The sequence below is a fragment of the Scyliorhinus torazame genome, chromosome 8 (assembly GCF_047496885.1).
Source record: "Scyliorhinus torazame isolate Kashiwa2021f chromosome 8, sScyTor2.1, whole genome shotgun sequence".
Taxonomy (NCBI): domain Eukaryota; kingdom Metazoa; phylum Chordata; class Chondrichthyes; order Carcharhiniformes; family Scyliorhinidae; genus Scyliorhinus; species Scyliorhinus torazame.
The window spans coordinates 237,340,117-237,354,722 of record NC_092714.1 but is presented as its reverse complement, the minus strand read 5'-3'; the positions used below and the strand labels follow the sequence as shown (position 1 = coordinate 237,354,722).

At 48.1% G+C, this 14,606-nt stretch overlaps 1 protein-coding gene across 4 annotated transcripts in view; it reads right to left on the bottom strand.

The window, feature by feature from the left end:
- asxl1 (ASXL transcriptional regulator 1) overlaps positions 1 to 14,606 on the bottom strand; it is a 156,938-nt gene that overhangs the window by 35,753 nt on the left and 106,579 nt on the right. For all 4 annotated transcript variants that reach the window (XM_072514978.1, XM_072514976.1, XM_072514975.1 and 1 more), the window contains one exon: positions 2,152 to 2,328. In XM_072514978.1, the coding sequence (XP_072371079.1) occupies positions 2,152 to 2,328 (177 nt within the window). The remainder of the gene's footprint in view (positions 1 to 2,151; positions 2,329 to 14,606) is intronic.

Here is a 14,606-nt window from a genome sequence, read left to right as displayed (position 1 = left end):
GGTGGAATGGCGACACCCCTTTAAATGAAAAAATAAATAAATTTCCCCTCAAAGGAGCCCAATAGTCGCTGTCATTAATCTCTTTTTTAACCTACCTGTATAAGCATTTACAATGTTTTTATGTCTCAAGATAGCTTTATTCACAAATCCCATTTTCTCTCCATCAAATTCTTAGTTATCCTATTGAAGTTAAAATCTTCCTAATTGCTAGGCTTACTCCTCTTATTGGCGACATTATAAGTCTCTTCCTTTGATCTAAAACAGTGTAAATCATCTTGTTAGCCATAGTTAAACCACTTCATGTTTTGTTTCCCTAAAAGGATTGTCTAGCCATTGCTTAAATCTTTATCATTACTAATCATCACATCTTTTAATCTAGTTTCCCAGTATATCCTAGTCAATTTGCCCATCCTACCTTTGTAGTTTGATTTGCTCAGTTTAAGACCATAGTTTTGACCTTAACTAAATCACACTCATTCTTATTATAAAATACTATCATAACTTCCACTGGTGGCCAAGAGCTGAGCGGTCGCATGAAAGGTGGCTCTCTCCTAGAAACTGCTCATTAGAAGTTCCTCATTAACCCATCAAATGGGCACCAAAAGTATGAAACATTTCCCCAATGTAACCCCCATTCACTACCCTACCGACTGCCGGCAAACCAGCAGTCCGGCCGCAAGGCCAGCAAGAGCAAACAGAGGAAGACCCCAACTGCAGATCAGGGGAACCCGCATGGCGACCCAGACCTCAGCATGGTGGACCCAGCAGGATCGACCACGCCGGCCCAATCGTCGACGGATAAGCTGATGGAGTTTATCTCCACAGAGCTCCAAAAGCACAGAGATGATAAAAGAGGACCTCATATCGATAATGAAGTCAGCAATAGAGGCCAGCCGCACTGGACAGAGCGAAGCGGAGACTGGAAGTGACGGTGCAAGACCTGGAGAAAGCAGCCACCGACCAGGATGAGCGGATCGCTTCGCTCAAAGCCAAAATTGCAAGGTTGGTGACGACCCAGAAGGCGCTAAAAGGGACGACAAAGAAAACAAGTCCCAGATCAGAACCTTCGGATTGTCGGGCTACTGGAAAGCGCAGAGGGTAGGAACCAGATGGAACTTATTTTGAGGATGCTCAGAAAACTGGTCGCGGAGGAAGGTTTTATCAAACCCCCAATGGTGGACAGTGGGCCACAGGTTGCTCCAACAAAACCCAAGTCAGGGGAATCACCACAGGCAATAATAGTGAAGTTCCACAAATCCCAGGAAAAGGAACGGGTTACAGGGCCAAAACCACACTGTACAAAGTACTTATGTTATAAGCACTCATCCTCTTCTACCACATTATTAATTAATCCTGTTTAATTGCACAATACTAGATCTAAAACAGACCATTACCCAGTTGGTTCGAGAGTAACCTACTAAAATAATCTTAAACTCATCCTCTGCATTGTTACTGGTTTTCCAGATGATAAGAAGCACAATTGCTACACTGTCCTTTTTACGTGCACTTCTGATTTCTTGATTTATACTCTGCCCAATACTACCAGTTAATTTCTAATACATTAACAAAATACTGTGAATGCTAGAAATCTGAAATATAAAACAGAAAATACTGGAAACACACAGCATCCATGGTCTTGACATGGTTTCTGACCATTTGTCATTGGTCTGAAACATTAACTTTTTATCAAGCCGCAAATGCCTCTAGACCTGCTGAATGTTTCCAGCATTTTGAAAAATTTGTTTTCCAACATCTACAATATTTTGCATTTGCATCGACCTCCGATGTTCTGTTACTTTAGAAGCACCATAAAAATTTAAGTTGTTGAAATACATCACTAAAATATTACACCCAGTAAGTTGCAATTTACCTGACTAATATATGGATGCCACTGCAAGGAGTCAATAATTAAATATATTTTTCAAATTATACTGTGCAGCTTAATCTATAGACTCTCCATATGTACAGAAGTAATAAACAATCTTAATTTTTTGTAGTTGTTAAAATTTGTCCTGTACATTGCTGGGTACTCACAAAGGGTAATTTCATTGTTAACCCATTTAGTGGAACTCAGCATTTTAAACGTTTATCTGTAATCAGAAACTAAAATAGTTCTAACACTCAAAAAACACAATAAAACGAATTTCTTACCAGTGTTCGACCTTCTCAGGGCTCTGAAATGCTGTCCAGGTTTCCGGCTCAGGTTAGGCCTGCACTGAAGTTTATTCATTTCTGTTCTGTTGTATTGTGCGTTGCCTGAAGTCACTGTGCAGGAACTACCACTAGATGCACTGCTCGATTCACCATCTGTGTGCTTGGCTGCAAATGCTGAAAAACAAATTCTTTACTTAATGGTTTTGATGGTGAAAATATGTTATGATGATTGCACAAAATGAAACTATGATTTTGATCACATGTAGTTAGTTTCTTGATTTTAAATCGGAAAATTTAAAAATTAATTATCAGGTGTGAACTTTCACAATGTTCTATCCCATAATCTAAATGCCATCAATCCCTTCCCAAAGCAAATCCCTGATTAAACATGAGCAAATATAGCAACCTGGTTATTAATGTGCTAAACATTTCCTGGTAAGCATTTCACTCCTTAAATATAACTTTCAAATGGTTGATTTGAATATATCACCAAATAAAAAAGCTGCAAATGAAGCACTTATTTTTAAAAAGCTCAATGTCTAAAATTGGATGCATGCGCACAAAAGCTGACAGTCAAACTATAAAAGGTACCATTTACATCAAACAATTGCTTTCACAAGGGGACATGAAGCAGTGTGAACTTTTCTCCAAAGGAAAGTACACATATTGAATAAAGAAATGTGGTTATGGAGCATCTCCATTCGCATTTTGTGAAAAGGCATTCAGTGTACTTTTTCCAAATGAACAAATAGTCAACTTGCACATTATGCTCATGGAACCCAAAATAAGATGAAAAAGTCTAAGAAATGCACTGGATCAAAAAGACAGTTGTGGCTCATTGCAGTTTAACTCTCAACAGTAGCAGTACTGTAATGATAAATTGCACTAAAGTAATTTTAAAAAGCTACCCAAAAATTATGAGAAGGAATAAACAAATTTTGACTGAGGTGACAATCACAATTTTAGCAGAGGAGGAAAGACAGTCAGCTCTTCCATTCATAACTTAGTTTATGATCAAATAACAACATCCCTCAATTTATCACATGATTCTAGTCTTTTGCCTTCATTATCTGAGCTGACAGTCTATTTTACTTTGAGTGAAGCACTTTTTTTCCTTATTCTTTCATCGCTGGCAAGGCCAAGATTTGTTATTATCCCTAATTGTCCTCAGGGAGGAGCTGATTAACCTCTCAAGTGCTGTAAGGAAATTCCAGGATTTTGCCTGAGCAATAGTGGTATAGATCCAAGTCAGGTCGATGTGTGGCTCGGATGGGAAGCTACTGGTGGTGGTGTTCCCATGCATCTGCTACCTTTGTGGAGGTCGCAGATTGGAAGGTGTTGTTGAAGGAACCTTTGTGTGTTGCTGCACTGCATCTTTTAGATGGTACACACTGCTGCCACTGTGCGCTGGTAGCCAGTGGATTGAATGTTTAAGGTGGTGGATGGGGTACTGACCAAACGAGTGCTGGTGCTGCACTCAACCAGGCATGTGGGGAGTATTCCATCACACTCCTAACTTAAGCCTTGTAGATGCTAGACAGACTTTGGGGAATTAAGGAGGCAAAATACTCGCCACAGAACAGACATGACAACATAAATATTTGTCTAATTTCATGATTCTTATACTGTAGGAATATAACATTTAACTTGGGGATTGAAGAAATAAGATAATGGAAGCAGCTGGTTTGCGAGTCTGGTAAATGCACTTAATGATTGTATTTTAAAGGGTGGCCTGTGTGTATTATGTTGGCCAAAGTTGGATGTAGGAAAGCAGTAAACAACGGGTGGCCCCCTTCAAGTGGAGAGGAGCGGCCTACAGCTGTATCCATAAGGGATTTAAAGTAATCATGTAATTTCCCCAAAATTGAATGATAGGAAAGCAATTGGTAACAAGCAAACATCTTGAAGTTTCCATGTCATTTTAAGAGCAAAAGACATGTTTGGGAATGGAGATAATTATTTGGATCTCTCTCTGGAGCATTGCAGGTGTGACACATTGCTTTGAAGATAGATTGCACGGAGTTATTTTGGTTAGGTTTTATCTAGGTGCTTTCTCACAGAAACAAACAGTCATTTGGAGTCTGGAGGCATCTTTGAGGAGCAGAAAGAGAAATCTGCTAGGAGCTGTAGACCAGAAGCAAAGTGGTATTACACACAAAAGTGTTTTCCGATGAGGAGTCACTAAGTAAGAATGAATACAATGATGCCCATTCAATAGCTGGGATGTCTGCAATTGAAGGGCTTAAGGAGAGTTGGAGGGACATTTAGCCAGGTGTCAGTAGAACGATCACAAGGAATCTCTGACCTCAGAGGCACCCTGCGCAGAATCCCAGGAGTTGTGGCACACCTTGATTTTAACCCAGGAGAAGCAAGAACGCTTAAGATCCGGTAAAGTATATGGGACTTGGGTAGAAATAAAACTGGAACACTAGTGTCACAATGTGATTTTTGGGCTTATAGAATAAGTGGTTATGAAATACTGTTATGTTTGTAGCAGTTTCTCTTTTAAAAAAAAAAGATATTTTATTCCAAACATTTTCAACATAATACCCAACCTTAACATCCAACAGAGTATACAACTTGTACATTCTCCCCCATTTACAACTGCCCCTTCCCGCCCTCCCCATGACAACAGCTCCTCAAATATAGCCATGAACGGCCTCCACTGTACCTCAAAGCCCTCCTCCGACCCCCTTAGGGCAAGCTTGATTCTTTCCAACCTGAGAAACTCGTACAAGTCTCCCAACCACGCTGCAACCCCCGGTGGCGTGGCTGCCCTCCAATCAGCAGCCCCCCTGCACCCCCCCCCCCAGGCTATGATTCCCACACAGTGAAGTCATCACCGATGTGACCCAGTTTAATGTGCCTCCTCAACTGGTTCCAAATTTTTCAGACGACTCCACCACCGAACCCCTCGTATACTTCCTTGGAGCGAATGGCAGTAGGGCAGTCACCAGAGCACTCAGGCTCGTATCCTTGCAAGACTCCTCCTCTAACCTGACCTATCTGCCCCCTCACCCTCCCACCATCAACTCCAAATAGTAATGCAACAATCCTGGGAGCGCCAGCCTCCCTTCCCGCCTCTGCCTTTGCAACAGAGCCATCTTCACCCTCGGCACCATCCCTGCCCACACAAATTCCAAGATTAACGCAACTACTTTCTGAAAAAAGGCCTTGGGGAGATAAATCGGGAGGGACGGAAACTCAAACATGAATCTTGGCAGTATGTTCATCTTCACTGCACCCTCCCTGCCAATGTCAGGTGCAGCGCATCTCACTTTTTTAGGTCCCCTTAACCTCCTCCACAAACCTGGCAAATTCCACTTATGCATCGTGGCCCACTCATGCGTTACCTGAATCCCCAGGTACCAGAACTGCTCCCTTGCCACCTTAAATGGCAGTGCCCCCAGGTTCACCCCACCCTGCTGCATTCACTGGGAAACCTCACGTTCCCTTACATTCAATTTATAGCCTGATAAGGCTCCAGTAGGCCCATGATTCTGCCCATGCTTTCTAACGGGTCAGTCGCAACCAGCAACAGGTCATCGCCATACAATGACACCCGGTGCTCCCTCAATCCTCTGCCATTCAATTGAGGCCCTAAGTGCCATCGCCAAAGGCTCAATCGCCAATACAAACATTAGCGGAGACAGTGGACATCCCTACCTCATACCCCTGTTTAGCCCAAAATGCCCCGAGTTAGTCTCATTCATCCGCGTACTTGCCATGGGGGACGCAAACAGCATCCAAACTCATGCCACAAACCTCGGTCCGAACCCAAACCTCCTCAAGATTTCAAGCAAATACCTTAATTCCACCCAGTCAAGGGCCAACTCTGCATCCCTTGACACAATCATCTCCAGCACTCTCCCCCTGACGGAGTCATAATTACGTTTAATAACCCCCTAATATTACTAGAGAGCTGCCTCCCCTTTACAGCCCCATTTGATCCTCCTAGGCCACCTCCAGCACACACCCTTCCAACCTTCTCACCAATACCGTTGCCAGGATTTTCACATCCGTATTCGGCAGTGAGATGGGCCGATAGCAGGATTTTTCTAACTTTTTGCCCAGATCATTTTTACCAACCAGCCATCCTTCAAGACCCATGCCGGCCGACTGTAGCGACCCACGCCGGCCAACTTTCGCAACCCAGCATTTTCACTTATCTTTAATGGGACAGGTGAGCCTGCTTGGTCCTCACTATGTCACTTACTTTGTTATTCTGAGTTACAATACTGATAATGATTTCAGCTGATGATTTAAGATCTCACTGCATCCGTTCAAAAAAATAAAGAGGGTTGTCCTCGAATTCGCCATGTTTAGTCATCAAATGACTTTGAAGTTGAGGGTTGTAAACTTTCATTTGGACTTCCGTTGGCGGCTATGAAGGAGTAAGTCGCACATTTGGTGGCTCCCGCTCGGGTCAGACTATTGGACCTTTTCCCCCTATTTTCTACTGGACTTGAATTGTAAAACTGGTGACAGAGGCAATTGTGTACTGAATTTCGACATCGGTGCATGGAGAGAAGGACTAGAAGTGCTCGTAAAGGCAGAAACAGAAAGACAGAGAAGGCTTGGGCTGAAGCTGCAGCGGGAGACAGCATGGCGGAGGACCGGACCTCTGGTTTGTCGACCCAGCGGTCAATGAAGCAGCTGATGCAAGTTATTCAGGAAGGCTTTGCGAAGCAGAAACGGGACTGCTTGGACCCAATAAAAGAGTCAATTGAGTGGCTGGAGCTTAGATTGGACGGCCAAGATCGGGCGATCCAGAAGGTAGAGAAGGCACTGGCTGAGCAGGAAGAACATCAAACTGCGGTGGAGTTTGAGGTGGGGATGCTGAGAGACCAGCAGAAGAAGCTCCTGGAGAAGGTGGAGGACCTAGAGAATAGGTCCCGCCGGCAGAACTTGAAAATTGTTGGGCTCCCGGAGGGGTCCGAAGGAGCAATCTCTGGGGCATACATTGCAGACATGTTTGATAAGCTGCTTGGGGATGGAGCATCCTCCCGGCCCTTGGAAGTGGACAGGGCTCACAGAGCACTTGCGAGGAAGCTGCGAATGAGAGACCCCCCCCACCCCCGAGGGCAATGGTGGTGAGATTCCACAGGTACTTGGATAAGGAGCGTATTCTACAGTGGACCAAGCAGACATGAAGCTTTAAGTGGGACAACAGTATCCTCCGGGTTTACCAAGACCGGAGTGTGGAGGTGGCCAGGAGAAGAGCAGGCTTCAACCAGATTAGGTCGATCCTTTTTAAGAAAAAGGTGAAGTTCGGACTGTTGTATCCGGCCCGTCTCTGGGTCACACACGAGGAACAGCACTTTAATTTTGAGTCGCCCGAGGACGCGCTGGACTTCGCGAAAAGGAAAGGACTGGTGGTGGACTGAGAACTTTTGAACTTTGCTGCAACGTTCATGTTTCTGGTTTTGTTTTTCTGTTCTTTTTTTAAAAAGTTTCTCATTTTTCGTTTTGTGGAAGCTGTTTGTAATGTCTTTTGCATTGATTTGGGACCAGATGCAGAGCTGAGTGAGTTAAGGTTTTCATTTGCACTGTTGGGGGATGGAGGTATGCTTGTTTAGATCTCTGTGTTTTTCTATCGGGCAATTGTGTGGGGATTGTTTGCTGTTGGAGTATGTTTGCATGAACGGGGGGGGGGGGGGGGGGGGGGAGGAGGAGGAGAGAGAGAGAGAGAGAGAGAGAGAGAGAGAGAGAGAGAGAGAGAGAGAGAGAGAGAGAGAGAGAGAGAGAGAGAGAGAGAGAGAGAGAGAGAGAGAGAGAGAGAGTGTAGGTGGGAGACTATCCGGCGCCAGGGATGGGGGCCACCAAGCTAGCTGGGCAGGCTAGCTCACGGAAGTACAGTGGTGGGGGTGTATATGTTCGGTTTATTAAATCGGTTGGGTTACAGAGTGTTATTACAAGGGGAGCAGGGGGGGTAAATGTTCTGCTGACGAGGGAGGGACTTGGGCTGAGGGACAGAGAGGAGGTTGGGGGTGGAGGCTGCCTGGCGGCGGGCCGGTGGAAGCGCGGAGCATCGGCTGGAGGCGGGTCCAAAAAAAGGGATGGCTGATCGGCGACGGGGGTGGGGGGGGCAATGAGCCCCCCAACTAGGCTGATCATCTGGAACGTTCGAGGGATAAATGGGCTGGTCAAGAGGGCATGTGTGTTCGCGCAACTTAGGGGACTGAAGGCGGACGTGGTAATGTTGCAGGAGACGCACCTTAGAGAGACTGACCAGATTAGATTGAGGAAAGTCTGGGTCAGTCAGGTCTTTCACTCGGGACTAGACTCAAAGACTAGAAGGGGAGCGATCCTGATCAATAAGCGGGTGGTGTTTGAGGCGGGTAGAATAGTCTCAGATGTGAGAGGTCAGTACATTATGGTCAGTGGGAAACTGGAGGGGGTGCAGGTGGTATTAGTAAATGTGTATGCGCCAAATTGGGATGATGTGGAGTTTATAAAGAGGATGCTGGGGAAGATACCGGACCTGGACTCCCACAGGTTGGTCATGGGAGGGGACTTCAACACAGATATTGACCCTGGCTTGGACCGGTCAAGCTCGAAATAGGCAGGGTGCCAGCAATGGCAAAAGAACTAAAAGGGTTCAAGGAGCAGATGGGGGGGGGGGGGGCGGATCCATGGAGATTTGGGCAGCCGAGGGTGAAGGAGTTCTCCTTCTACTCACACATGCATAAAGTGTACTCCTGGATTGATTTCTTTATTTTGAGCAGGGCCTTACTGGCTGGGGTGGTGGACACGGGGTACGCGGCGATCACAATCTCAGACCATGCTCCGCACTGGGTTGACCTGCAGGTTAGTAAAGAAAGTAACCAGCGCCTGCACTGGAGATTAGATGTGGGACTTTTGGCTGACGAAGGGGTGTGCGAGCGGCTGAGGAAATGTATTCAGAACTACCTGCAGGTCAATGACACGGGGGAAATTTCAGCAGCGGTGGTCTGGGAAGCACTGAAGGCGGTGGTCAGGGGGGAGCTCATCTCAATACGGGCCCATAGGGAGAAGGTGGACAGGGCAGAGACGGACCGACTGGTAAAGGAGATACTACAGATCGATAGGAGGTATGCGGAGACCCCAGAGGCAGGGCTTTTAAGGGAACAGCGGAGGCTACAGACAGAGTTCGGCTTGTTAACCATAGGGAGGGCGCTGGAGCAGCTGAGAAAGGTGAGGGGGGTGATCTAGGAGTATGGAGAGAAGGCCAGTAGAATGCTTGCACAGCAGCTTAGAAAGAGGGAGACAGCTAGGGAGATAGGGAAAGTAAATGACAGAGATAGGAACCTGGTTGGAGATTCAGCAGGGGTGAATAAGGTGTTTAGGGATTTCTACAGTAGACTGTATAGGTCGGAAAACCCTACGGGGCCAGAGGGGATGAGGCACTTCTTGGAGGGGCTGAATTCCCAAAGGTGGACGGGGAGCTGGTAGAAGGGCTGGCGGCCCCGATCGGGTTGGAAGAGATTGTGGAGGGTCTGAAGGCCATGCAGTCGGGTAAAGCCCTGGGATCGGACGGGTACCCAGTGGAGTTTTATAAAAAGTTCTCTGGGATATTGGGGCCGGTGTTGATGAGGATGTTCAATGAGGCAAGGGAAGGAGGGGTGCTGCCCCCGACGATGTCACAGGCCACAATTTCGCTGATTCTGAAGCGGGACAAGAACCCGGAGCTGTGTGGGTCCTACAGGCCGCTATCCCTGTTGAATGTGGATGCCAAATTGCTGGCCAAAATTTGTCCTCCAGGATTGAAGATTGTGTTCCGGACGTTACTGGGGAAGACTAGACTGGGTTTGTTAAGGGTAGGCCGTTGGTGGCCAATGTAAGAAGGTTGTTAAACGTGATCATGATGCCCCCGGAAGGTAGGGAGATGGAGGTAGTGAACGCAATGGATGCAGAAAAGGGTAGAATGGGATTATTTGTGGGGGGTACTGGGACCGTTCGGATTTGGGCGGGGCTTTATTGACTGGGTCAGGTTGCTGTATCAGGCTCCTGTGGCAAGCATACGGATGAATAGGAGAACATCGGACTATTTTAGACTGCACCGGGGGACGAGACAGGGATGCCCCCTCTCCCCACTGTTGTTCGCGCTAGCTATAGCCGTTGGCAATTGCTCTGAGAGCCTCAAGGGGCTGGTCCGGAAGGGGGTGGAGCACAGTCTTGCTCTATGCAGACGACCTGTTTCTGTATGTATCGGACCCAATAGAGGGAATGGAAGAAATCATGAGGATTCTAGGGGAACTTGGCCGGTTTTTGGGGTATAAGCTAAATATGGGGAAAAGGGAGATGTTTGCGGTCCAGGAGAGGCGATTGGGGGAGCTGCCGTTTAGATTAGTAGGGGGAAGCTTTAGGTACCTAGGCATTCAAGTGGCGCAGGAATGGGATCGACTGCATAAATTAAATCTGGCCCGACTACTAGACCAAATGAAGGCCGATTTTCAGAGGTGGGACGCGCTTCCGTTGTCACTGGCTGGGAGGGTGCAGACGGTGAAGATGACGGTCATCCCGAGGTTCCTGTTCGTGTTTCAATGTCTCCACATCTTTATTCCGCGGTCCTTTTTTAAACGGGTCAACAAAGTGATCACTGGTTTTGTTTGGGCGGGCAAGGAAGGTAATGCTTGAGCGGAGTCGGAGAGAGGGCGGGCTGGCGCTGCCAAATTTTAGTAACTATTACTGGGCAGCGATTATAGCCATGATCAGGAAGTGGGTGGTGGGGGAGGGGTCGGCATGGGAGCGTATGGAGGCGACTTCATGCAAGGGCACCAGTTTGGGGGCGTTGGTAACTGCGCCTCTGCCGTTTCCGCCGGCACGGTACTCCACCAGCCCCGGGGTGGTGGCGGCCCAGAGAGTCTGGGGGCAATGGAAGAAACATGTGGGAGCATCGGTCTGGTCCCCAATCTGTAATAATCACCGGTTTGCCCCGGGAAGTATGGATGGGGGGGTTCCGAATATGGTGGAGAGCAGGGATTGAGAGGATGGGGGATATGTTTATAGAGGGGAGCTTTCAGAGTATAAGGGCGCAGGAGGAGAAGTTTGGGTTGGCGAGGGGAAACAATTTCAGGTATCTGCAGGTGCGGGGCTTCCTACGTAAACAGGTGTCAACCTTCCCGCTCCTACCACTAAGGGGGATTCAGGACAGGGTAATTTCCAGAGGGTGGGTAGGAGAAGAAGGGAGCGTCTCTGACATTTACAAGGAACTTATGGGGTCAGAGGAGACGCAGACCGAGGAGCTGAAGCGTAAGTGGGAGGAGGAGCTGGGAAGAGAGATAGAGGATATGGGCAGACGCGCTGAGTAGTCAATCCCGAGGTTCCTGTTCGTGTTTCAATGTCTCCACATCTTTATTCCGCGGTCCTTTTTTAAACGGGCCAACAAAGTGATCACTGGTTTTGTTTGGACGGGTAAGGAAGGTAATGCTTGAGCGGAGTCGGAGAGAGGGCGGGCTGGCGCTGCCAAATTTTAGTAACTATTACTGGGCAGCGATTATAGCCATGATCAGGAAGTGGGTGGTGGGGGAGGGGTCGGCATGGGAGCGTATGGAGGCGACTTCATGCAAGGGCACCAGTTTGGGGGTGTCAACGCGTCTGCAACATGTGCCAGGCTCAGACTGATACAATTCAAGGTCGTTCATCGGGCTCACATGACAGTGGCCCGGATGAGCAAATTCTTTGGGGTGGAAGACAGGTGTGCAAAATGTGCGGGAAGACCAGCAAACATGCCCGAAGCTTAGGGGATTTTGGCAGAGGTTTGCAGATGTCATGTCCACAGTGTTAAAAACAAGGGTGGCACTGAGTCCAGAGGTGGCGATTTTCGGGGTGTCGGAAGACCCGGGAATCCAGGAGAAAGAGGCAGACGTTCTGGCCTTTGCTTTCCTGGTAGCCCGGAGACGGATACTATTAGCTTGGAGGGACTCAAAGCCCCCGAAGTCGGAGACCTGGCTATCGGACATGGCTAGCTTTCGCTGTTTGGAGAAAATCAAGTTCGCTTTGAGAGGGTCACTGTTAGGGTTCACCCGGAGGGGGCAACCGTTCGTCAACTTCTTCGCGGAAAATTAATCGTCAGCAGATGGGGGGAGGGGCGGGGGGGTGGGTTAGTTTAGCTTAGAGTAGGGGGTTAATAAAGGTGGGACATGTAAGGGAGGGAGACGGCTTTTGCACTATGTTTATAGTTTCATGTACACTGTATATTTTGTTGTTGTTATAATACCAAAAATACCTCAATAAAATGTTTACTAAAAAAAAAAAACAAGCTTTCATTTGACAGTGCTTCCCTGCATATAATACTCTAGAATCTTGATTTCTAGTGGCACAATTAAGAACCCATACCTCAAGTAATCACCTTACAGGCCCTGGAGTTCACACCAGCCCTGCAGGCAGCTGCAAAATGGAGGAATCTCTCTCGTGCTCAGAACATGTGACATCAGTGTACAGGGCGCATGACCTGCTCTCTGCTGACACTCCCGGTGGGTGGACACCGTTGTTTGCTAAAAAAAAACTGGCCTGGACAGCTCGCTAACACCATCACCTCCCTTAGCTCTAACAGCTCCTCCAGTGCCCGCTTCTTCCCCTCCTCCAACTCCAGCCCATCTAAAAACCAACCCATATCAGCACCATCACCCAGTGCTCAGCCCGATACAGTCCCTCGTAAAAAGCCGTGATCATCTAATTTATTTCCCGGATCAGACACCACACCCCCCTTCCCTTTCCCGCCATCCCCATCCTCTCCATTTCCCTCGCCGCTACCTGTCGCCATAGCTAATGGGCCAGCATGTAACTCACCTTCTCCCCATACTCGTACTGTACCCCCCATACGAGACCCACTGCCCTTCCTGTTGTCAACCGATCAAACTGCCCCTGCAACTTCTTTCTTTCCGCCAACAACGCCTTCGTGGGGGCCACAGGAGTACTTCCTATCCATCTCGTCGAACAGTCGCCAATGCTCCTCCCTCCCCATCCTATCCTTATGGGCCTTGAACAAAATAATTTTCCCCGGACCATCGCCTTCAACCCCTCCCAAAACATGGGCACCAATACTTCCCCATTCGGAGTAAGCTTCGCAACTGCCACCTTCTCACAGAATTCTTGTCTGCCAAAAGCCCCAAATCCAACTTCCACCCCGGCCTCTGTGCCTGACCCAAACAAAGTCCACATATAGATAGTGCGGGGTGTGGTCTGAAATCACTACTCCCACATATTCCACATCAACACCGCCCGGCTCACCACAAAAAAGTCAATCCGGGCATATACCCTCAACGCATGCGAGAAGGAGTACTCCCTCACTCCCAGGTGCCCAGATCTCCATGGACCCGCCATCCCCAGTCCTCTCCATAAAACCTCCCAGCTCTTATGCCATTGTAGACCTCCTCATCGACTTAGGGCTTCACCTCATAGAATCCTACAGTGCAGAAGACCTATCCACCCTTGGCTCCAATACACAACCTTAACCTCACCTGATCTTTCACATGGAGGTGCGTCTCCTGCAGGAAAATCATCTGCTCTCAAACTTTTCAAGCGCGTGAACACCCAGGACCGCTTAACCGGTCCATTTAGCCCACAGACATTCCATGTCACAATTCTCACCAGAGGCATCCGCCTCTTCTTCACCGCTCGAGTCTGCCACCATCAACCTTAGGCTCTGCCTCCCCCATCCCTACTCTGAATCAGGCCCACCCAAGATGGCCGCCGACCCATCCATGACCAAACTCGCCCTCCATAACTGCCATGTCGCCTCCAACCCCATCCTCCTCCTCCCACACTGGCTAACCAACGCAGCACCCCCCCCCCCCCCCCTTCAATTCCGTTCACCAGAATTTCTTGCGAACGAGCCGACTCCCACCTGAAGGCCCTAACCCAAAAACGCACCTATCCCCCCCCTCCACCCAGCCCCCCACACACACTCCAGCCCACCTCCTTGCACCCCCTGTACCCAACTACCAACCCAACGCGAAAAATATCACTCCATATAAAGTATTCTCGAGCCACCCCACCCCACAACAACCCCTCATATACTACACAGAGCATAACCAACAGAGTGCAATACAATGAAACACTATATCCCCAACACCGAAGGGTTCCCCTCCGAAAAAAGCTATTTAATTTCAATACAAAAATAGGGGTGCAAGCACCCCCATAACAATCTTTCCGAATCGGCAAATAGAAATAGACAACAAAATTCAACAGAGACAGATCTTCCACCCACGTTCCCTTTCAATCTCCCCCCAGCTTATGTTCCTTAGTAAAGTAATTTGCCTCTGCCAATGTCCAAAAGTAATATTTCCAGCCCTGTCCTAAGTAATATTCCCAGCCCTTGCAAGTGTCCCAAAGTCTGGCCAGGTACAGCACCCCAAACCAAATCTGGCACCGGTACAATATTCCCATGGCCTGTTGAACCCAGCCTGTCTCTTGGCCAGCTTCGCACCAATGTCCTGATAAATCCGGAGTCAGTTTCCTTCCCAATC